The 25,302-nt window shown below is 41.8% G+C and overlaps 2 protein-coding genes across 4 annotated transcripts in view; one reads left to right on the top strand and one right to left on the bottom strand.

Annotated features, from left to right (window-relative positions):
- The window catches only part of tmem178bb (transmembrane protein 178Bb), a 121,503-nt gene extending 109,972 nt beyond the window's left edge, over positions 1–11,531 (top strand). For both annotated transcript variants that reach the window (XM_056367863.1, XM_056367862.1), the window contains exons 4-5: positions 4,980–5,117; positions 8,213–11,531. In XM_056367863.1, the coding sequence (XP_056223838.1) occupies positions 4,980–5,117; positions 8,213–8,463 (389 nt within the window). In that variant the 3' untranslated portion in view covers positions 8,464–11,531. The remainder of the gene's footprint in view (positions 1–4,979; positions 5,118–8,212) is intronic.
- Positions 11,532–16,221: 4,690 nt separating this feature from the next.
- Positions 16,222–25,302, bottom strand: part of cnot4b (CCR4-NOT transcription complex, subunit 4b) — a 33,658-nt gene continuing 24,577 nt past the window's right edge. For both annotated transcript variants that reach the window (XM_056367860.1, XM_056367861.1), the window contains exons 12-13: positions 23,513–23,758; positions 16,222–21,025 (exon numbers count right to left, since the gene is read on the bottom strand). In XM_056367860.1, the coding sequence (XP_056223835.1) occupies positions 20,739–21,025; positions 23,513–23,758 (533 nt within the window). In that variant the 3' untranslated portion in view covers positions 16,222–20,738. The remainder of the gene's footprint in view (positions 21,026–23,512; positions 23,759–25,302) is intronic.

Here is a 25,302-nt window from a genome sequence, read left to right on the forward strand (position 1 = left end):
CTCATGTGGAACTCCGAGTTAGGACGCCTGTCAGTCCCACACTGTAACCATAGCGACTCCTGACCTATACAGTAAGGCATGAGCACGAACTGTTCGTCCCGTTCAGCATCCAAAGTCTGTCTGCTCATTCTGTGTCTTTCACATATATCATGTAGTTCTGGGTTTCAGTGTTCCTACATACATTACATACACTTTGCCATATCAAACAAAGTTCCAGACTCACATGTATGATCCATATACTGGCTACTGGAATGATGAATCTTAATGAATCTTAATATTTTCGATGACCTCCTTGACCTTCCCTCTTATACTTCTCTCAGTCCAAAATATCACTTTAGTACATAAGATATCTCATAATCTAACTGGCGGGTAGATATGAAATGCGTTCATGCTCCCCAGGGGTTGAAAGTTTTCAGGGGTCCAGGATAAGATAAATCTGTATTTGCTTTCATATGTTTGATAAGAGGCTAAAGGCTAAAGGCTAGCTGGCAGTGATGTAGGTCAGGGTGAGTGGTTGCTCTACATTTCCCCCTCACTCCTCACCCTGACAGTGTTTCTGTCAGGTCAGATCAGCCCATAGTACGTCCTCTGTCAAGAACCAGACCCTGCAGCTCTCCGTGGGACTCCACCAGTTTAAGCACTACAGAGGACAACCATGTAGTAAAACCCCCCTTGTGGTGTCCCCCCCCCCGGGTAACAATGCCCTATGATTTCATAGTATTGCATGGACACACGTGCTGTCCTGCCTGCAGCCAATGGACAGATGAGAGAGCAAAGAGACAGAGGAGACAGTTGGTGGTCATCAGTGTTGGGCAGTAGTTACCAGTTTAACTACATTTCTCAGTAGCGTAGCGGAAACGCCGTCGCCGTTCTTCAGTAGCGAAGCTCGTTTATTGGCCAAAGCGGTGCAGCAGCGCCCACACCAGCATTTCACCATATGTGGACATGCTGTATGCACGAACACACAGGAGCACCTTCATACGATGGTGACATCACGAAGGAATGCTGGGCCTAATGCCTTTGATAGAGGAGTACGGAAACAGCGGCATGACCGTACTTGATGGAAAGATGGCAGAAGGAACCTGACACACACACACACACACACACACTTGGTTCAATAAACTATAGTAAGCTTGTTACCACCTATTAAGTATTCCTAGAGATGCAGGAGAGCTGATGTGAGAGAGCTCTGACACACGCTGACATGTTGAAAATGGCAGTGTTAACATCACCTGCATCACCTGCTGATGTGTAGCAGGTGATGCTTTTAATGTCCCTCCTCTTTATTTGATGTGTTAAAATGCTAACATTTGCAATTAACACAATTAGCACCTAATACAAAGTCCACCTGAGGCTGATGGAAAAGTCATTCGTTTTGCCAACCCTTACCGTCACTGGATAACCTTATGGAAAATGTTGGAATGAACATTAATGACATTTATCGACAAGCAAGAGGCTGGAGGAGGCTGCAGTGGGTTGAACACTCCAGGTCTTCACTGACTGCAGAGCGTTTTCCACAAAAGAATAAATAGGATTTTGTTTGACTTTATGTTTATCCGTCCAATTCGTTGTTCACACTCTCCGTGCTAAAAAGGGAGATCTCACACATAGTTCTTTCTATACTGATGTAAACCGACACAAATGAACTGTGGATATGGGGAATTTAGTAGATTAATGTTAAAAAAAAAAGTTTCTTACTCCACTTCCTGTTATGGCATTTTTTGATTGGTTAGACAAGCTCTAACTCGTGTTTCGGACCAATAATATTTGATGTTGGATGCTGGGTGTTAACGGCTCATTAGCGACGACGATGCAGGAACATGTGCAGCATGTACAACACGAGAGGTGGCTTGTCTTGCGTTGTTCTTCATTTATGCTCTCAGGCCAAATGTTTTGACCTTTTCTCGCTCCACCACATGGTGCCCTCCACCCGAGCCCTGTGCCAGCCCCCAGCCTCCCTCCTCCTCATCCTCCTCCTCCTCCTCCTCCTCCTGGCAGAGCAGCTCACCCATGACATTCTAATCTACTTGTGGAAGTGGAGTCAGGGTTTTGCTTGGAGCTCTTCATCTTCCTCCCCCACTTCTCATATTTCAGCTGCTCTCTGCAGCTAATCATTGTCACTGTCATTAGCCTCCTGCAGAGCACACTGCTGTCCACGTGGCAGAGCCTGGCCTTATCCACTCTCTGCTTCCTCTTTGTGTTAGCACTCACAATGTTGCCTCTGCACAATGGACCGCATTTACAAAACCGCACCGGGTATAAAAGATGGTAAAGACACATTTAAGTAGAGTGTGACTTCACCTGTCTTCCGTCACTGAGCGGGTCAGACAGTTGAGTTTTTAAAACAGTGGCTGGTTTCCTGAGGCAGCCGAGGAGCTCAAGTCCTCTTTGTAGAACATATGCTTTCAATTTCAATTTTCCTAAGGAATTTAAACTTAAAGGTTCAGCTCAACAAATCACACACAAGCTTGTATTCCAGATTTCATTCAACACGATTCTGCATGTTTCTGTTGTTTAATGTAAACCTGTTAAATGATAATATCAGGCTCATTGTGGCAATCATCAGTGGAATTGAATGTATTTGCGTTCAGACCCCTTCAATTTATGGAGTTTAATGGATAAAAGTGCCATTTTTCCATCAGTCTACACTCAGTAATCCATAAAGACACCTTTTTACAAATTCAGAAAGAATCAAAAACTGAAATCGCTCATTTACAAAAGTATTTACATCCTTTGCTGTGACGCTGTTTCGTGTTTAGCAAACTGATTGCACATAGTTTAGGAAGGCACACATACATAAGTTCCCATAATTTATGCTGCTATCCAGCCAAACACCCAGATAGCAAAATAAATCTGACCCAGCTTGATTGTAAGATGCTAATTCTACATCTTTCTAAGTTCTGGCAAGCTTACAGGAAATCTTCCAGCTGTCAGTCAGTACCAGGACGACAGATGTTAAAGTATCCGGGCCAGACTCGGTATGTATGTTGCCTGGGCAAAGTTTCATTTTGCTCTCTAGGCAGAGTAACCAAGCAAGAAGGGCCGTGGTCAGGAAGGTGACCGAGAACCCAACAGCCACTCTCACAGTCTACTGTCGACTGTAGAGAGAGCAGCTCTCCATCAATCAGGCCTTTATGGTAGAGAGGCTTGATGGAAGCCACTTTTAGTCAAGTCAAGTCAAAAGGCAAATGACTATGAATGAATTACTGGATGTCTGAACACCAGGCAGTGCCTCATCACCTGGCTAATACCACCTCTACAGTGACGCATGGTGGTGGCAACATCACGCTACAGGAATTCTGCAAGGAAGAATGAGATAAACCGACCAAAACCAGGTCAACCGACAGTACTGAATAAAGGGTCTGAATACTTTTGTAAATGAGAGATTTCAGTTTTCGATTTTGAATAAATTATCAAAAAAGTCTAAAAACCAGTTTTCACTTAGTCATTATGAGTTGCTGAGCGGAGACTGATGGGCCAATCCATTCAAAAGGAAATCTACAAGAATACAGTGGAAAAAGTGGAGTGGTCTGAAGCCACTGGGAGCTTATATTGAAATCGTTACACTCCATATGAATGTAGGTGAATATCCTTGTGCAGAGTCAACAAACGGTCAAAATGCTATTTAAATGAAAAAATCTGTCTTGAATATAAAAAGAGTCCTTTAGCCTCTGTTTACAGGATTAAATACAATAATAATAATTACTGTCTTAATACAAAGCTGTAAATCAAATCCATGTTTCAGACTCTGACTCAGAGACGGTCGGAACAGTTAACAGGAATGGTTTATTGTCAAAGTAAGCAGGGAAGGCGTGAGATGTGCGTCTCTGGTCTCGCAGCTATGTAGTGTGATGTGATAGAAAGGCTGAATCTGAATATCACACAGACATGAAAAAAAATTTGCCTTTATTTGATAGCACAGTGCGAGGTAGACAGGAAAGCCCGGGAGAGAGAGAGGGGATGACATGCAGCAGATGGCCATAGGTGGGATTCATACCCATGGCTGCTGCGGTTAGGACTAAGTCCATGTGGTACACGCTCCACCAGGTGCTGCATGTGGAGACAGAGAAATTTTAGTGACTGTTTCTGTCAAAACATTGCAGTAACCTGCAAACTCTGTGTAGAGAGACAGAGCTGCAGCAGTTCAGCCACGGCAGCCGCCACGTTCACGCGGCGAAGGCGGTGTGTGCGTGGTTGCAGCGTTCTTACCACAAAGGTGAACTCATGATCCGGCGAGGAATGAGGGTGAAGAGCCGCGGCGTATTTACCGCAGCAGTTTGTTAAAGGTGACGAGTAGATCTGACACAGGTGCGTCAGAGAATTGGCGGGAACAGAAACAGGAAGCCACACCCAGCACGTCCAAACACACACACACACACACAGAAACACTGGCTACAAACAGGAAGGGGAACATGATGGAAACATGAGGGAGGGGAAGGAGACCAGAAGCCTGAAAGCTGCAGTAAATCAAACTATACTGTGTTTATTACGTAGAGTTTGTGGCAACTTACTTACTACTAAACAGAATCCAACGCGAGGTTCAGGTCTGGATCATCTCAGTTCTGCACAGTGATTCTCACATTAACCAGGAACACAGAAGCAACCGAGGCCCAGGAGTTAACTGCTACCAATGGGACTGTGTATTAAAGACGATGACGCTCATTGTCATCACAGCTGCTGCAGGTTGAAGTTGTGTTTAAAAGCTCATAGTCAACACTGAGTCACATGGGCCTGAAAACAGCTGCTGTCTGTCAGATGTGTGGCACATCTGGCCACATCCAAGTCAGATGTTTTTCCAAAAAAAAAGAAAAAGAAAAAGATATAGAGTGATAAGAAGAGAAATTCACACAGTGATACCTATTGTGTTTAAAAAAATCTCCTCTGACTTCCCATCTTTCAGATACAAAGAACACGTGTGTGTCATGTTTTCTCTTCACCTCTTCTAATAATGTGGAACCTCTCTCCTGTCGCCTCCTCAGACTTGCGGCGGATGACGGCAGGCTTCATGGGCATGGCGGTGGCCATCATCCTTTTCGGCTGGATCATCGGCGTGCTCGGCTGCTGCTGGGACCGAGGCCTCATGCAGTATGTGGCTGGTCTCCTCTTCCTCATGGGAGGTGAGTCACATGCTCACACACACACATACACACACTAACCAGTGATTTACGGTTTACAGTACCTCTAAGCCACAGGCTACATACTCATTCTAAGCAGGTTTTAAGTATGTAGTGGAAAAGTTGAAGCCACTCAAAACAGTCGGAATGCAGCAAAGAAAAATGAGTTTTGAGTTTGCTGGGGTACAATATTCTCCAACAATGCATTGCAGAATGGACATGGCTGAGATGCAAAACAATATACAGGTTAATTAAAGGAAACATTAACATAAAGTGTCTGAGGAAGGTGTTATGTCACCGCGAGCCGTCAGAATTCAGGTTTTTCCTTTAATTTGTCCCATGTCTGTTTGAATATAGCGGTGACATCTTGAAAACAAACAAAAAGCATTAAAACGTGGGAAAAACCGTTAGTTATTTGCAATGTTCAAGCAGTCGCAGTGTGTCCAGTGGTGCGCATTTTGTAATCAGGCGGCAAAATGAAGCCGACACTGAAGAACCTAAAACTGCAGTTCCTCTAACGACCACTAGAGTCTGGCTCCAACAGTGAGTCGATCCCCATAGACTCCCATGTTAAAATGTCCAACTTTACAGCAGAAATAAACATGTTTACAGCCTGGTACAAAAACTGTTTGATTCATTCATTCATTAATTCATTTTATTAAGACTTAAAGTTATGAAGAATTGAGGGCGTGGCCTCTTTGAGTGACAGGTGGGTGAAAGTATGCATGCACTGAAGACTCCCTCCGCGCACGCCCCTCCTCTTGGCCCCTTTCTTTACTGCCAAGATGTCAACAGTGGAGCAGCTCACTCTGAGCTTCAAAACTGCTCTTCAGAAACCTGTGGGTGACGTCACAGAGGCTACGTCCATCTTTATTTACAGACAATGATGCAATATTTCCTTTTAATATAACAGTGATTCATGTTGATTTCATGGATACTGCCTGCAAAAATCAATGTATTCTAATAATTTGTATACACAGTACTGCATACTGTATACATTGCTTATGTAGTATTGAATTGTGATATTGTCACCCATAAATAGAGAAGTTTCAGCATGCAAGCCCCCCTAACACCACAAACTGTTACTGTTACATCTAAACAAACAAGATGCAGTGTGTTAATTACTGAGCGTTCGAGGTGATGGTGGTGTATTTTTGATTTTGGGCCAGAGCGGCGCTTGCTGTTTCTCTCTGTTTCAAGTCTTTGTGCTAAATTGGGTTAACCATGTCCTGACTGCAGCTCTGTTCTCAACACACACACACACACGAGATTGAGCATCAGCATTCCATTTGAAAATCTCACTCTCACAAAAAAAAAACGTCAGTACGCGTGTTTTTGACAAAATGGTGAGCTATTCTTTTAACTGTCTACAAATATCGAAACCTGACAGCTGAAACATTCCATTCGTAATTCATCTGAAATAGCATTTCATACGGGAAAAACCACTGTGGATAAAAACACTGTAAACAGCAGTGTTTCTATAAATGTGTGTATTCGTGTTGTCATCTGTGCTGATGCTGGTGAATTAGAGTGAGTATGAATGTGCATATCCAGCCTCTGCATCCCCCAAGCGCACACACACACACACACACACACACACACACACACACACACACACAAAACCCTGTGTGTCCCACTTTCTGGCAGTGGACAATCAGTAGTAACTTCACACACACACACACACACACACGCACACACACACACACACACACTGTGTTGTGTGCTGCACTGCTCTTGCTTGGCAGGAGGCGACTGCACACTCAATTATGATCAGTCTTGGATTAGTGCTGTGCCCTACAGTTGTATAATGAACAGGCAATTAAAAAGTCAATTATGTTGCTTGGTAATAAAGGCACAAGACACAGGCTGGGTCAGTCTGAAGCAGCCCACAGGGTCGCAGAGCTCCGAGAACGAGGCCAAATTTAGAGTCTGCATCACCAACTGCGCAATCCAAAGTAAAAAGAGTCGTTCAGATGAGAGAATTTGGACGGAATATTTACAGGAATACAGCACATTCTGTAAGGCATGTCAGAGAGCTGGTGGTACATCCTCCCCTCATCCCCTGGGGTTTGTCCCTTAGTAAGTGCTTCGGTAGTGAATCTAGAAAAAAAACCATTCAATTCAAGGAACGATTCAGCAGAATGAAAATTGACCACAATGCAATGCAGACACGGTCGGGTGATGAAGTGGGCGGTGTTATATCAGGCGGCCACAGCACCGGAAGCTAAAGTCTTTTCCATTTTATGCAGAGACACTATCAGCTGACGGACTTTAAGAGTTTAGAGTTGAATCATCGGTCAGAGAAGCATGTATGTTTTGTATGAAACATGATGACATCATGATTAGTACTTTTATCAACATAATGAGGAGACATTTATAATGTATATGCAAAGTGTCACCTTGTGAGACGTGAGAAAGTAAGCAGGGTTTCAACATCTCTCTCAAGGGCTCTTTGTTTTACTCTACACCAGTGTCTGGTAGTGCTGGTGAGATCATTCTTTTAGGTCAGTTACCACCGACCTTTATGGTTGTACCAGGTCCTAACAGGCCACTACGTAACCTGAATGCCTTGGGTTCCAGGCCTTACCTGAAACTCAGGTGAGCTCAGCTAGCCTTTCCGTCATTGATCTTTTCCCTCTCTTTTTCTGGCGTCCGCTCTTCGGTCAGCTCATATTACATAAGACCAGCTTTCTTCAAGCTTGGAAACCAGTCAAAAAATAAGTGTCACCGTGTGACCTTTAAGATTGGGGGAAAGATGGCGGTCTTGGTTAAATATGGAAAAAGGTCAGTGCAAGAGACAGGATGTGTGGACTTGTATTTAACAAAAAGCTCCATCTCCCCTTAGACATAATAAGTGTTTGAGTAATTTAAACCTAACAATTGATGCTTGAGACATCCAAGCGTCCACCCTGACTAATTCTCTGCAGTACAGGAATGCCATACTTCCTGGATGAGATAAAACATTACCAGTGAGCATAATCCAAGCAACAAAGCGACTATGGTATAGACATATTTTATAGGAGGCAGAGTTGCTCTTTCACTGTGACGATGATGATTTCTGTCTTCCTCTCCGTCACCGTCTCGTTCTGTCGTTGCAGGAACCTTCTGCATCATCTCCCTCTGTACCTGCGTCGCCGGCATCAACTTCGAGCTCTCCCGCTACCCGCGGTACCTGTACGGCCTGCCTGACGACATCGGCCATGGCTACGGCTGGTCCATGTTCTGCGCCTGGGGAGGCCTCGGCCTCACCCTCATCGCCGGCTTCTTCTGCACCCTGGCACCCTCCGTGCAGCCGATACCCCGATCTACCTGCCCCAAGTCCCGACAGGAGAACGGCACCGTCTGCTAAAGCCGCGCAGCCGCGAGGAAAAAAACGACCGAAAGCCGCAGAAGAAAGAAAGAAAAACAGAAAAAACTGTTCCATGTGTTCATCCATCCACTCATCTCCAGTCTCTCCTGGTTCCAGATTTTTCTTTTTCTTTTTTTTTTTTTTTTTTGTTTGTGTGTGTTTTAAAATGGGTGTCTTGATGCTCTGCTATCTTGAAAAAAAAAAAACAGAAAAAACTGAAGAACTAAAGAAATATTATCAAAAATTTGAAGTTGTGCTTGTTTTGTTGTTGTGGAGCAGACGGTGAAACGGACCTTGACCCGAGACAGTTTTTAAAAGGAAGTACGTGGAGACACTGAAGGACTACATTTTGGATTGTGAATGGTTGTAGCAAAAACAACGGTTCTGAACCTCTGAAGGTGTCGGGTAAAGGTGTTCAACCTGTGAACTGCTTATAGCTTATATTGACTGGTCTACTGTGAGTGTGTGGAGAACTGAACGAATCAGCAGTATTGGAGGGGAAAAGGTCAAATTGTTAAAAATCTTGCGGAACATTTCTCATGGACTCTTGGAGCCTCCTTTGTTTGATAATTCACAGAGAACTTGACCGAACATGAAAAACATGTAACTCCCCGATCTGGGATCATCTATTAACTCTCAGTATTCCAGCTGCTGAGGTCCCTCCGGTCACGTGGGAGGGGTTTGTGGGTAGCGAGGAGATCCAGGACCTCCGCCGTTGTACATTATTGTACAGAATATTCCAGAGAAGTGACAACCAGGAAACTGTCATGTCAGACCATTTTCATTCTCGTGTAGGTGCATTACATTCCGTCTGATGATCCCATTAGCCATTTAGCATTTTATACATGCGTTCCTCTTTTATTCAAAAGTGTGTTTTCCTTTTTACTGACCCCTTCATGTCGTGGACGAACTGTTGACTGAGCCTACGTTCAGAGCAAATGTGGCGTTTTTTTTTTCCATTCTAGTCATAGAGATAAATGTGTGAGTGTGAATGTGTGTGTGTGTGTGTGTGTGTGGGGAGGGTTTATTTAGCAGTCTCTAAAGAAAAACAGTTGTAAAAAAAAACAAACAAAAAAACAAAAAACTGTAATAAGGACAAAGTGGAGCCCTGCCTTGGGGATGTATAAAGGCAGGAGCTTTGATGAACAGACAAACGTACAGTAATGGGGAGATGCAGTATCCTGTTTAACCCGAATGACTTCTGCCTCGTCATCTTTTCTGGAGACTCCCAGCAGACATGGCACATAAAGAAGAGTCAGCAGCACGTCAACTCTGCGCTCTGCCGCCCTGAGCGACTAAGAAAGACTTAAGTAATTGCATCGGTCGAAAACACACTCTTGGCTTTTCGTCCTGCGGATCTGCGAAGCTCCACTCTTTCTCAAGAGTACGTGGCTTTTCCTCTTTAGCTCTTTATTTTTTTTTTTTTTCACCTACAGCCGAGACCAGGCAGGGCTTTCTGCCGGCCTCTCTAAACCTATTTAATCTCTCTAACCGTCGTGCGTTGTTGCTGTACCGCTGAGGTTGAGGTTAAAAAGATGTCACCTTACTCCGTCAAAAGACGTCTAGGCTGAAGAAAAAAAAAAAAAGAAAAAAAAATCAAAGCCCTCTGTATCTGCAAGATTCCTCCAGGCCTCAGCCACCCATCAGCAGTCAGAAATAAAAAAACACACACGCGAGCATGGTGTCGGATATTTCTATGCACATTAGGCATGATCATCGTAATGCAATAAACAGGGCAATTCATTCTCATCAGATACAGAATCCCAGTCATCCAGAGCTGAGCTTTGAGCTCAATACAGAACACTTAGAGTCATTGTGATCCCCCCAATAAAACCGTTCATTGAAAACCAGTGTAGCCAATCCGAAAACAAAACCCGAACTGGCGTCTGCTCAAGAATAATCTCAGTTAAATACAACCTGGGTCTTATTTTTGTATTCCAGTTATGGCTGGGTTTCTTGATGTTTTTGTTCATATAAACATCATATCCTGGTTTAAGTAACCGGGATAAACGCTTATCCCGATTATCCCGGCTGATTTACTCCCTGGAGTACAATGATGCCGGGGTGCTGTGGCTTGGGAAGATTCTGGTTCAGATCAACCTCAACCTTTTATGGCGCATAAGTCATCATCAGTCTTGCAGACTACTGTAGGTTTATCTTTGGTTTATGCGTTCAGCAGCTACTACACCGCTTTTATTCTTTGTTGACACAAGTCAAGGGAAAAACGTTTAAATATGCTCCATGGGAATGACTGAATTCTGGACCGACTCGCCCCACAGTCCCTCTCCCAGTGTTAGATGAGGAGAGGCTGTAAGTGAAAAGGGTTTGAACACATTTAAACGATTATTGCCGTGTGCTTTTTCATCCAGCCTTCAAGTGTAGGCATTTAGAAAAGCTATAAAAACATGATTTCTGAAGTGGTTCAGAAAAACATGTTCCAACCGCTTCTTCTCTAACTTTTTCTAACATTACCCCAGCACACTGATCCATATGCTGCATCCAGAGTTTGAAAATGTGAAATATATATTTTCGTGAAGTTCGACAAAAAGTCATTTCAATCAAGATAAAACAATGTCAAGATGTGTCAAGACAAACAAATCAAAGGGAGAGGAAAGAGATTCAGGTTCATGAAGCCACAACTGTAGATATCCTCTGCTCCTGTCAGTCCCAGTCCAAGCACTGCTGGCTTGTGAGGATGTTATCTGAGTTTAGATAATCTAGACTTTGTTGTATCAATGTCACGTGTTCCCAGATTTCACAAATGAACTCCCAAAGCAGAATTTCATCCTGACATGTTGGATAAAACTACAAAAATAAGACCCACAGTCAAAGTCGTATTAAACCTGAATGAACCTTTAATAACAGAAACACATTTTTAGTGCGGTACCTTGATGGGGTACAGTTACACCACATACATACCACACATATCTATCATCATCTCGCTCTGCCGTGTTGGTTTGCTGTATGCAAATAAAGCTCAAATACTACAGGGGCAGGATAAAGGTGGTTATAAATTCATTCAGCCGTGTTATAGAGAAAAAAATAAAGTCGTTTTGTCTCCAAATTGAGTTCACAGTGACACGATCTCGTCTTTGTGGGGTCTAAAGGAAACTCTGCTAGGTGAGGTGGGAGGGTGGGGGGGGGGGGGGGTGGATTAGAGGAGAGCGTTTCAGGTGACAGTTAATATCTTTATCGCGGCTTCTCCAGTTAGGGACCGCACCTTCAAAGGGTTCAATGAGAAGCACTCACCCCTTCTGTACCCAGCTACACACTTACAACTAGAGACCAAGGTAATGAGGTACGACCGAGTCGGTGTTTTTAATAAAAATGTAATTATAATGTTATCTGGGAACATCAAACATGCTATTCTGGTGATCAGGACGTCAGTTTCTCATTATATTGGGATAATCATGTTCTGTTTTATCGTGGAGTGATTCCTGTGAGCCTTCAGAGAGGCGCAGATCATAAACTGTGTAGGCCGGCCAACATATAATCTTTTAATACACTAATCTCATATAATGACATTATGGAGTCATCATCATAAATTAACTATTTAATTAGCCTTTTTCTGAGATAATGACACATCAAACTACAATCTCTGATAACAGCGATGAAAAGTAAAGATGAGCATCGCAAAAAAAAAAAAAAAATTCTTGAGTAAATGAATTAGTTTTCATTTTAACGTAACGGACCAAAATATGATCAGCAACCATAGCTGCTGTTGGATTCAACAGATTTATAGCAGTGTTCTCATATGTATACATGACTGGAGGCAATACAAGCCATCAGAACTATTCAGGTCCAACGAGGCCGGAGTTGTTCTTTGCAGTCAGGGTGTATTTTTTTTCTCAAACTTTCCGGAGCAGAAAAGCTACACACACACACACACACACACACACACACACACACACACACACAAGAAGAAAAGACCAGGACATACAGAGCAAGAGAGGAGTTATCAAGCCATGCATAAAAGCACAATCCGCTTCATGTCAGATGGTGCTCCTGATTATACTTTAAACATAAAGTTCTGCATGGACCAGTAAGCCGGACTGCTGCCGCCGCCGCCGAATTTTAGACCCGGACCTGACCCCGAGACCTGAGGTTATGTACTAATACGCCGACATCATGAGGTACAGCCACAGTCTGGATGCGAAAGTGCTATTAAGTGATGAAACCCTGTCTAGCATTATTAGCTAACTAATTATTGATTATAAATCATCAAACTTGCATTTAATTATAACCAGGAAACACATAGAGTCTGGTTCTGGATTGAACAAGAGAATATAATGGAGATGAATTAGTGAAAATAATTCCATGGAGTAGTAGATTTTGCTCCCTGTTTTTTGTTTATTAGTTTTTTCCCCCCAGAGTTGAAGTTAATCGCTGGAGCAGCTGATTAAAAAAAAAAAAAAAAAAAGCGAGCCATCTGTTCAAACTGAACTAAAGCTTGTTGATAACTGTAAATTGTTGAGATTATAACCTTTAATTCAGTGACACTGATGTTGACAGTACGAGCAGTTAAAACTGTAAAGGCCTTTTTACATTCATTACAGTTTAATTGAGCAAATCAAAATGAGATGAGACGGTAATAAAAGCTTGTTTAACTTTATACAACAAAATGGCCCCAACTTGACTGGAAACTATAACTATATATTAAATGCTGCCGGCTGAGATCACATAGTGAAGATTAGTCCTCACTTCATGATTCCTTTCCTGCAACCGCTATGACCTGTCAGAGGTATGGTGGCCCTGAAGGCTCAAAGCACTGCAACTTAAGGAAACACATGCAAACTGAAACCGAAACAAACTTTTGTTTATTTGCACGTGTTTTCTTAAGTTGCAGATTGTTGAGCTCTCAGGGCCACCGTACCGAGGTAAAAACAGCACTTTTTGAGTACGTGTAAGGGCGGCGTTACCGTGTTCACTGATAAATTGAAACACTTGTCACGCATGGCGTCAAATTCGAACGTCAAAACCATTAAAAGCTGAGTTAGCAGGGAAGCACACAGACAAGGGCTTACAGTATGTCAGAATATGGACATCCTGAAATAGCTCGGACTGACAGACTGAACCATGACTCACCTAACAGCAACACTCTCTTCCAGGCAACTAATAAGACCAACAGCTTTGTGACAGTGAACTGAAAACCCCCATCGTTTCTCAGCCGACTCACCGAGAGAGACAGACCGGAGCTGGAGAGGTTTTCAGGACAGAGATACTGCAACTTCCATTGTGGACAGATATTTCTAACAAAACTGATCTATCAACCTTTAACATCAGTAATGTGTCTGTTGAGTAAACATAAAAATAGGAGAAAAAAAGGAAATGTTCAACTGTGGAATGTAAAATCACAACAAAATAAATCTCATCGGTGTGTTTACTAATGCTGTTGGTTGTCGTGCATGTTGGTGTGTGTGTGTGTGTGTGTGAAGTAAGAAGGTGAACAGGAGATTAAAAGGAGACAAAGGTGGTTCTGGAAATGGAAATAAATGATTCTTCACTCAGAAATGGAAAAATTCTTTCACAAAAGAAAAACCAACAATCATTGGAGAATACTTTCAAGATACCTACAAGATAAGTTTCCCTCCATCATCATCATCATCATCATCATCATGGGCACAGATATAGATGTTTACCTTCAGATGGTCTACTGGTGAAGAATGGAGATTCTCAAACAACTTAACAGGCCCAACTGATAGTTTGACAGGACGATTCTATCTGCTGATTTAAAGGAGCTATCTGTAAGTCTTGCTATAATCCAGCGTTAGCATTAGCTAGGGTTGCCACCCGTCCCGGTTCTCCCGGGATTCTTCTATTTTTTGAGTATACACAAATTGTCCCGATTTTTGTGAAGATGCACTTCTAATTTAGAATTTCAGTTACAAATAAAACATCATTTATTTCCTTCTCCTGCTATTCTGTTTTCTTCCTGCTTATGTCCAATCCTGTGTCCGTTAACGTATGAAAATCTGTACAACAGTAACGATTGTCCAATGGCCAAGCTTATACTTTTATTCCATGGGTAGCAGAAATATTAAAGTTTACCTTATTACATAGCAACTGCAGCATGCATCCACATCCATGACCTCACCGTGAATCTAGGCAGAGAGGATTGAGGCGGGAAGCAGCAAGTGTGACTGATGGTTGAGTGGTTGGGGTGCACTCCCTATGGTATATTTTGTTTGTGTGGTAAAATGGGGGAGAGATGGATGAGGAGGGCGTAGCAACAAAATCAGGTGAAAAAAACGTACATCTAACACCACCACATCATCACTCATCAAAGGTGGCAACCCCAACATTAACAGCTGTTAACTTACCAGAAAACATTGCAAGTTTGGCATCAAACTTCATTCCTTTATTCGCCAAGAGCTGTTTCCAGAGGTGGATCTTGTTTATTCTATCACTTCTTTTCTTCTACTGAAGTTAGCGTGCTAACCTGCTATCCCCGACCCGGCCGAAACCACCATCTCGTCACTTTCCAATACCGAGTCGCTGTAGCATCCAGTCTGAAGAAGTAGCTGCTCAAAGGACGTGTTATAACCTCTTGTATTGTAAACACGATGACTGAAGCTCTTGGCAAAACTGGTAAGTAAACAGCTGTTAATGCTAACGTTAGCTATGTAGCAATAGCAAAACTTACATATAGATTCTTTAAGCTAACTGCTGATGAATTGGATTTGGCATTTATAACTTTCGATAAGAAACAAGAAAGTAAAACAACCAGTGTCACTGTTACATAGTTTTGTGCACCAGAGAGCACTGCGACACCGTCTCGTCGTCCCAATCCCAGAAAAAATGACTCCCTCCTCCCTTAGCAATGGCATTTTTTTTTTTACAGTGTTTCCCACAGGTTGAGAATTTACTTGTGGTGGTGGGCGGTGCTGACTGTGACCAATGTGCACGCAGAGAACCTAGAAAACCCAGTCAATGCTGAGCGTGAACACAATATATTATGATTTTTTTTAAAGGAGCTATTGGTACATTCTTACTTTCCAGTCTTGCCTAAAGCTTTAGCTATGATTGCATTTACAGTACAAGAGGCTTGGAGCTAGCTGGTTAGCATGCCAACTTGAATAAAAGACAAGAAGTGACAGAAATAGAAGCAAAACAAGACGGTTGATTTCCAGCACTGGAGACAGCTCTTGGTGAGTTGGCTATGTAGCAATATTAAGACTTACAAATAGTTCCTCAAATATTGAAAAAGGCATTGGTCACCAATTAATATCTGAAACAGAATTTAAATAGCATCGATAAACCATGGTTTAGGTCATCATTTGTTTGGCCAATTAGCAAAGAAGAGGAGTCATTTTTGTTATTGAAAGTGTGACACTTGAATAGGACATAAGCACGTCTTTGCCAGGAACAGTATGAGCACTTAATTCATTCTTGACATTATCTGAAAGCCGCTACCTCCTCAGCCAGATAAAGCTAATTGGTCCACACTGAAAGCCTCTGAGGTCGGTTCTTTCAAATGTTTTACGGGAAGTGTAAGGTCAGTGGAAACCATCAGAGCCTCTCACGAGTTGGTGCAGGGGAGTGAACGTGACACCAAATGAGCTCAAAACCACTTCCTACATGAATGGAGAGAACTGATTCATACCAGAGTTTGAACAGTCAAACCTGGTTCTTTATGGTTTGCCTCCAGACTGATTCGCTGACTTGCTTAAAATCTGTCATAGAAAAGAATAATCTGTGTTTGACCTGAAGCTTTATTTGACTGAAGAGAAGGATGAAAAACAAGGAACAAACTCAACACACTTTACATTTTTCTTTTATTTAATAATTAGTTTCTTTTACATTCCAGATTTAGAAAGGCTCCTTGTTTTAGATAGGTTTAAACATTGTGAAAACATGTTACACTGCATCAGTGTCTTCATTCTTAAAGATACTGTTGAACAATGAAACTTGTCATGACTTTATAAACAGATACTATTTAGAACCATTTAAATTTGAAGCTTTTGGATGATTAATGGGTACATGACGTACACCTCATGTTACTGAAGGTTTGAGTTGGTCTGAAGCTGTGCTATCCCAGCATACACTGCCCCAAGAATCAACTGCAAAACTGGAATCACCTCCTCATGGTTGTCTGCCTCCTCCAATCAGACTACTTTCAGATTAAATCCCTGTTTATCCAGAATCATAGAAAATATCAACCAATTGTGTAAAGATTTTCTCATAATTACTGTGTGAAGTCTTGGGTAATGGCTAAAAAGTGTTTTGTGAGGTCACTGTGACCTTGACCTTTAACCATCAAAATCTAATCAGTTCATCCTTGAGTCCAAGTGAATATTTGTGCCAAATTTGAGGAAGTTATGTCAAGGTGTTACTGAGATATCGTGCCCATGAGAATGGGAACAATCTGCTTAATATGCATAAAAACAGACACAGAAAATGCTAAAATGTCACTAGTTCTACTTCTGTAACTGTTTAATTCATGAGAGTTTCCCACAATCAATAACAGATAATGGGGTGGGGGGCTGTTGATAACAGGCTGAAGCTATGTGGCAACAAGGGAAACCATGTTCCATCTGTTCCACAAAGCTACATTACATACATTACTACATGTGGGTCATATAATTATAAACGTAGAGATATTACATTCACTTACTAACTGAACTGCTCTAAAAACTTGTTACCACTAGGTGTCTCTGTAGAGCACCACCATGTCATATCAAAGAGTTTGGTTTGGCTACTTGATGGGAAAGTAAGACGGTCATATCCTTGTCTACGTCGCCTTTGACGAAATCCCAACATGAAGACCTTATCTCCTGGTGTTTTGCTTCGATGTAAACATAAGTTGTAGATGGTTTCACACCTCTTAATCTGCAGAGGTCACTGTAGTCCATACTGAGCAGCTGATGTGCAGCTGATGAACACATCTGACAAGCTACAATAAAACCTTTCACTGATTTTAATTGATTATTTGCCTGTATGTGTGTGTATCTAAAAGAAGTCCTAGTTATTTTTTGCTTTGGACCTATATCTGGATGGCAAACTTGCAAGTAAGCTAGACCACATCTCATGCAAAAAACCTGTAGTGTATTCCTTGACTTAGTTCTGCCTTGATAAACACATCACCTCTGTTGTTGAAAACAGTTCCTATCAGTTAAGAACCAAACCAAACTGAAACTGATTCTGTCCTTCCATGATAAGGAGAAAGTAATCCACGCCTTCATCACAACTCCACTAGACTATTGTAATTCTTTGTAATCAGGCCTTCGATAGACTGCATCATCTCGCTTACAATCGGTCCAGAATGAAGCTGCAGGGATGTTGACTGGCACTAAAAAGTGTAAGCACATCACCCCAGTCTTGGCCTCCCTTCACTGGCTTCCTGTCCACTTCAGAATTCAGTCTGTGATGTCGAGGCCCCACCTCACATCACAGACCTCATTCATTGACTCATTCATTGACCTGATTCATTGAGCTCATCCCTCTTGCACGTCCCCCGATCACGACTGAAACTAAAAAGCGACAGAGCCTTCGCAGCTGCTGCTCCAAAATCATGGAACACAGTTTCCATTAGAAATCAGATGAGCTCCCTCCATCTCCATTTTTAAATCGAAGCTAAAAATACATTTTCTAACTAACCTTTTAGTCCATTGTTCTATTCATAATTGTGTATTTGCTCCTTGTTATTTTCTTGTTTTTGTTAGTATGTTTATATGTTCTGTATACAGTATATTTACTATGCTTTCCTTGTGTTTTACTTTCTTTTATTTATTTGAGTTGTCCTTTGTGCAGCACTTTGATAAGCTCAAGCTGTGTTTAAACATGCTCAAGAGATAAAGTTGACCTGACTTGACTACACCCACATCAATCTGCATAGTTGTCCTCTCTGGTGACCTGAACTGAAGTTCTGGAGATACAACTTAGTGAGTTAGCAAAAACCTGCGTGCGCCATGTTGGCTACAAGGTTCGTCCACTCAACACTGACTCATCAGCAACAGGGTTCATGAGTCCCTGTCTCCTCTCCAACTCCATTCAGCTTACCCCTGAGGTGTGCTGAGGTTGGCCTGGCAACCAACCTAAACAACTACCGTAGGACCAGTGTGGTATTGGTAACACTAATCAACTAAATGCGGTGTTCATTGAAAATGGCATCCACCAGCAACATCTAGCTGAAGATGTTCACCTGCCTGAGCACTGAACACCACCATGATGGGCCCCTACAGACCGCCTACAGACCGCACAAGCTTCACCCCCTCATCAACAGAGCCTCAGGTTGTTCAATATTTATCAGCTGTATTTATCTAAAGCAGCAAAAACCTGCATGAAAGAAATAAAATACCACATATTATTTTTATTGTGACATGAAGTGCCACGTTAGTAGGGAGGCCCGCCCACATGGGAAAATCAAATAGTCAGCTTTTAATTTGGTTTCCTGCCTGTGAATCACAGTGACATTAGGTTGTATTCTGGTTCTGCTGTCATCAGAACATACTGTTTGATCACAGCTACACATCTTGGTTTTTAAATATGAGCCAAAAAAGAAGGATTTAAGTTGCTTTCTTCTTTCTTTATTCTGTTGGCAAAACAAAAAATGAAAGGGGTGATTTTTTTCATTCCCCGATATCTCCGTAGTGGTGAAATCAAACGGTTTAAATGTGCAGGGACCCGTCACTCATGCAGTAGAGGCTTAAGCTGTCATATAAATCTGCCGCCATGGGCAAGGTCTCTGAAGACAGCTGACAGTGAGCTAAACCCACTCTGAGCGGAGGCACTTCACATCCTGATGCAGATGTCTGTCGACTTTCAACCCTTTGATAAAGAGGGTTGGCCAACAGATCTCCTGGGGGCGGGGTCACAGCGCGGTGGCCCTGAGAGCGCACCGCACTGCAACTTAAACACATGCAAACAGACAGAACACAAACAACTTCAGAAAACACCTTCATCAGTTTGACAACACGTGTGCTGCAAATACTCACGAAGCAACCAAACACACAACCGGCTCACCTGGTAGATCATGTACCAGGTTTGAGTCCAACCTGTGGCCTCTGTCACTATTGGAATTAAGTCAAAAAATAACTTTGAAAAAAGTGATGAACCTGCTGAGACACAATTGTTCTTCATTGCTTTGTTAGTTTTGGAGTTAAATGCATTGAACAACAAGTGTGTCCCAGCAGGTTCATCACTTTTTAGTGTCTAATGTTTAGTGTTTTTAGTGAGTATTTGCAGCACAGGTGTTGTCAAACTGATGAAGATGTTTTGTCTGTTTGCATGTGTTTTCTTAAGATGCAGTGCGTTGAGCTCTAAGGGCCACCGTAGTACAGGGCTCCCCAGATACACACTTCCTGTTTCTGCCTTGCAAAACTTTAAGGCAATGGAACATACTCAAAGCATTGTTTACCACTGTGTTAAAAGCTTTGTATTCCTTCAGCACAAATCATTCTTTTATGCCCTTGTCTGTGAGGACCATCTGTGTGTAGCCCAACATATACGACCCTGAAGACCATACACACCAACTTGGGAACAGTTGGTGTGTGTGCAGACACACCCCGACATCCCACCCTCTGGTGGAGACTGCTTCTGGGTGAACACCAGGATGTCACCTCCTCTATCAAAGATAAAAGGTTTTGCTTTTTTTCAAATGTCTCGACACATTCCTGTGATCCTGTGTATGAAAAGAGAACTGCACTGATTTAGTGTTGTTAAACTCCTATAACACTGTTAAACTCACTCACAAAACTGATGCAACAGAACAAGAAAAGTCTTTTTTTTACTCCACATATTCTTCTTCTTTGGCAAAACCCAGTGTCTGGCATTTGGGATGTGTTATGCTAGTGGTAGCTAAGACAGCCTTGAGCTTGTAGCCTCAAACAGAGATGAGGAGTGGGCTACAGAGACACATCCCCGGATTTTTTTTCAGCTGCAACCTGCTTTAACATGTCGCATAAATCAGCCGTTTTTATTCCACAGCATCTCTCAAACACACCTTTTCAACATGATGGCTGTATCTGACCTTGTGATGACAAAAAACCTTTTCAGAATCTGGAAACTGCTTCTGATTCTGATCTGAACAGAGTGAATGTGTTTTTGTCTCAGCAGACCTCTGTGGTCATGATTCATTCAGACAGTGCAGCTCAGGTAGCTCGCCTTGACCAACTCCAGCAACCAATCAGAAACCAAGACAAGAAACACAAGAGTATTTTATATTATCTGATTAGTTGTTAATAGTTTTGTACTCTTAAGCTGCGTGTATGTGTGTGTTTGTGTGTGTGTTAGTGTGTGTGTGTGTGTGTGTGTGTGTGTGTGTGTGTTAATAGTCCCTAGTGGCGGTCAATGGCGGCGCTCTGTCGCAGGTCCGCCTGGGTCTGTGTTGGGTGTCTGAAGGCTGCCTGGAAGCCCGGCGGTGGAGAGTGGAACTGGCTGGTGGGGGTTGGGTAGTGCGCCCAGACGGCTCTGTAGGGGGGGCGCTGGCTCCCTAAGGGGCCTTTCTGTGAAGCTGAGCTGGATGGGGCGTCCATTTCTGTGAGCGTCTGCAAGGACTTCAGCCAGTGTGGAGGATTGTCGTCTTGAAGAGAGTCCAGACTGTTGCTGCTGGAGGCTGAGATCCCTGCAGAGGAGACGAGCTTCACTCAGATACAGCTTTCTACAGTGAAATCGTTTTAAGATACCAATAAATAAATAAGATTCTGTTTTCAGGCCGTATTAAAAATGACTGGGATGTTTTGGGATTTACAAGATTTAAAAAAAAAATTTGTAATGTATAGCAATTACATCTTGATAATCGCAAAAATCATAATCAAGATTATTTTAATCAATATTGAGATCATGACTATTTAACACGATTACTCATTGACTTTGGAAACACCACGTATTTATTGAACTTTAAATAAAAACTTTGTCTTTTTAACAGTGGACTTCCTTCAACTTAACCTCCTAAGACCCGAGCTCTATTCTTTGCTATATAGGCTGATTGAGACCTGAGAAAAATGATGTCCACATATGAGGACATTAGTTTTAAATTTCGATTACTGAGTGGCAGTATAATATCCTCATATGTGGTCACCAGGCCCTTGTTGAGAAAAAGTTAGTATTGTGGTCTAGAGAACCCAAAATGTGAGGTCCACATATGTGGACGCCAGGTCCTAGGAGGTTAAAATACAATTCAATGGAAAGAAAGACAAAAATACATTAAAAAAGTTAGATTAAAAAAAATCAATTATATTTTATATCTAAGTATATAGAATTAAATAGATAATATAAAAATGAACAACAATGAATTAGATTAAATTATCTTCCACAACCCACTGAAAACTACTAAATATATATTCAGTATATAAAAATAATAAATAAAAATAAATTAGACTAAAATAAATGAGATCAAATATGTTGTAGTGCACTGCACCAACATCCTGAAAACTCCAAAACAGTTTGGTAAAATATATTTAACATATTCCACTGAGTAACTCAGTCCAGGGAAATTAAAGGCTGGACGACTCTGAACTGACAAACTGCTCAAGATGACGCACTCTAACGTACGTTACTAATGTACACTGAAGCTTAACCAGGAAGTGGATGGGGGAGGGTGGCTTTTGTAGGGGAGGATGAAATTCGTTGCGAATCAGAATGCGGGACAATAATGGTTTTATCTCGATCATCTTGTTTTCATAATTGTTGGGAAGCCAAAATCCTAATTGAGAATAAAATTTTATTAATTGCCCATTACATCCACAAAGGGTGTGTGGCATTAAAAGACTTCACCATTGATTTATCATTTAATTCAACAACACTGAAACTCGATGGACAGTTTGATGAAGAGGATCAAAATCTATGAATGTGTCTATATTCATGTAAATGAATTAGGTAACTTTCCAAAAGGCCAAAATGAGCCATCTGGCTGTAGTCTGGTCAATGTGCTCTCTGTAGCCAGCCTCTGTACTTGTTTTCTTCTAGTTATTAATTGAATTTGATTTATTTTGTGTGTGTGTGTGTGTGTGTGTGTGTGTGTGTGTGTGTGTGTGTGGGGGGGGGTGTTCTTGTAAGGTAATTTTATAGACAAAGAAGACAAAAGAATCCATTGAACATATCGTAATAATATTCTGAGTGTTTGAGGAGACCTACACGCAGGTGCATATATATGAATATGTATATGGGTGCAGGGGATCAGAGGTACCATGTAAAAAATAATCCTATGAAGAAGTGTAATGGTGTAAAACACAGCTCTAGCTCAACTCTACTGAACAGGATATGGAAAATGTACGTGTGGTATTGATTTGTTTATTCACTGTCATATTATTTTGCAGATATAATGTCATGTTTCTGTTATGATGTGATTTACCATGTTGCACGAGCATTGTGAAAGTTTTATGCATAAAACTTGTAAAGTGTAACTGCAATGCTTTCTTATTGGCTAAATTGCAAATACACTGTATTCACTGGTTTAGCAATAATAAATAGCAGATACAATATTGTGAATTTTCTAAGGATCAAAATTCTCTGTTTTTCACTGCAAGTGAATCTTTCACATTTAAACACAGTGATTTTTACATTAATAGAAAAACACAATTAGTGGAGCTTCAACTGGGAGAGTGACAGATACTTGATTCAAAATGATGTATCCTAGTTGTAGCTCCTGGTTTTGAACATTAATAATCAAAAGATTTTTTTTTTTTAATTAGGTACTGACACAAACGATTTTGAACCAATTATTTTACATGACATTTGGGATTTTAATCCATTTTTATGATGGAATGGCACATCCTCTGTTTTCTGTACCTACAGGTAACTCATCCGTGTACAGGGAAATTTAAATTTACCATGTCCCCTTGGAACGTATCTAATCTTTTGGATATGTATCAGTAGAGACTGACGAGTACTGAAATTCAGGTGTACACTTTGTGTGGAAAATGGTTCTTAAATGTTTCCCCCCTCTCCACCTGGTATTAATCTGTGATCTGAATCTGGATAAAGACATCTTCAGTGTTAGTATTTCTGTTTTTAATGTGACAGTGAGGTGTTTTCTCTTTAAGATAACTCCCCGGATTTGTTTAAAAGCTCATTATCTTTGCAGGACCTCTGAGCAGGACCTTTCCCCTACCTGTGATGATGGCCGGGTCCATCCAGCTGGCTGTGCCGTCCCAACGGAGGCTGTGAGAAACACTCCCAGAAATCCCTGGTGCCCCTGTGTGGTTGACGCCGGATGAGGAGGAGGATGATGATGACGAGGAGGAGGAAGACGAGGAGTTGGGCAGACCTCCAAAATTGATGTTGATGTTGGGTAACAGCGCTCTGAGGCCGTCCTGCCACTCCTTCACATTTATACTCTCTACGCAACTGCTGTTTTCTGCATGAAGACAGGGACAGAGCACAGGGTTGACTCACACTGTGGTAGTGCCCTGTTTACAGCTATAGTATAAAATATGAACTGGAATGACTTCAGATTCACTTTGTGCCTATTGAAGCAAATGACAGCAGCACGACTGTGACAGATACTGTAAGGATGCACAGCCCATGCAAAAATCAAGTGCCCTTCTTTTTGTTGCAAAGGAATCTAGGCTCGTGGTCCATAAATAAAGTAATAAATAAAGGATACTTCAAAGGAAATGTTTTTTTCCCATTTTTTTTTTTAACCTCGTATTCATTTTTTTCTTCCATCACTGTAAACACTGTTGTTAGCGGGACTACCATACCTCAGCCATGCCCCAAGCACGGCCCACCTGGACCTACCGTCCAATGTTGCAGGACTTTGTTTCTCAGAGTGTTTTTCTGAATCTGCTATTTTCAGCTGATCTCTATTAAGGACTCAGAAGAACTGGAGCACTTTAGTCTGAATTTGACTGTTCGGCGCTGACTGACATCACCATTTACATTTACCTATGAGATTTAACAAGATATAGCAGTAGGCTTCCATCCGTCACCCAGAAAACAGAGGCTCAGAGCCTCCTCTCTTCTGATTGGCTCAATGACCTGTTGTTACCAGAGCTCCAGAGAGAAGCCTGAGAGAGGAGATGTAAAACTACACTGAGATGGTTTTTGGTTCTTAAAACCACAAATATATCTACTTATGGATCAACACTTCAAAACACAGGAGAAGAAAGCTTTAATAGAGCTTTAGCTTGTGAATTTATGCATTTCATACCTACTGTCATTAAGTCCTGTGGTTGTGTCTGCATTGCTTTCACACCACAAACAAACCGCACTAGAATTTGACTGACAGCTTTCACACCAGCCTGAACAAACAAAATCAAACGGACAAACGCACCGGCGGATTCTTCAAACAAACCAAACAGCTCAGGTGTGAAACAGCCCTTCAATGCAAATGTAAAACCTGACGTCATACAGACTATTTCAGTGCTGGCACACAACTCTAGAGCTAGTGGAGAAAATGAACAGTGGGCTGCTGGTGTGTGAGAATGGCCCCCTCATTTCACTATCTGACAACACAGCGAGAGGAAATTAGACAAGGAAAGAATTAGCAGCTGAGATTTTAAACTCTAAAGCTTTAAAGTTGGGGACATGGAGCCACGTTACTTTGTCACAAAGGGAGAGACTGGTAGATTTAGAGCAGAGAGAAAAGTTTCACCGTTCACGCCACACCTTACAGACTTTTTCCATACATTAACCATAAAATTCCAAAATGCTGAATGTTGCCTAAACACAGGGAGCTGCACAATACATCTGACTACAGCTCCAAAATTAAATCATCAATCAGTGAAAAATCATTTGATTTCATAAAATGTTCAAAGACTTTATACTGTGAACATTAGATCTTCCACGCTGGATTTCTGTGCCTGTGGTCTGATCTGAGATCTGACTTAAAGTTCTTTCAGACTTGTTTTTCCGTGTTTCCTCTGCTATGATTCATATTTAGATTAGCGTGGTTTCCCC

This window comes from Seriola aureovittata, chromosome 22, assembly GCF_021018895.1.
Source record: "Seriola aureovittata isolate HTS-2021-v1 ecotype China chromosome 22, ASM2101889v1, whole genome shotgun sequence".
Classification (NCBI taxonomy): domain Eukaryota; kingdom Metazoa; phylum Chordata; class Actinopteri; order Carangiformes; family Carangidae; genus Seriola; species Seriola aureovittata.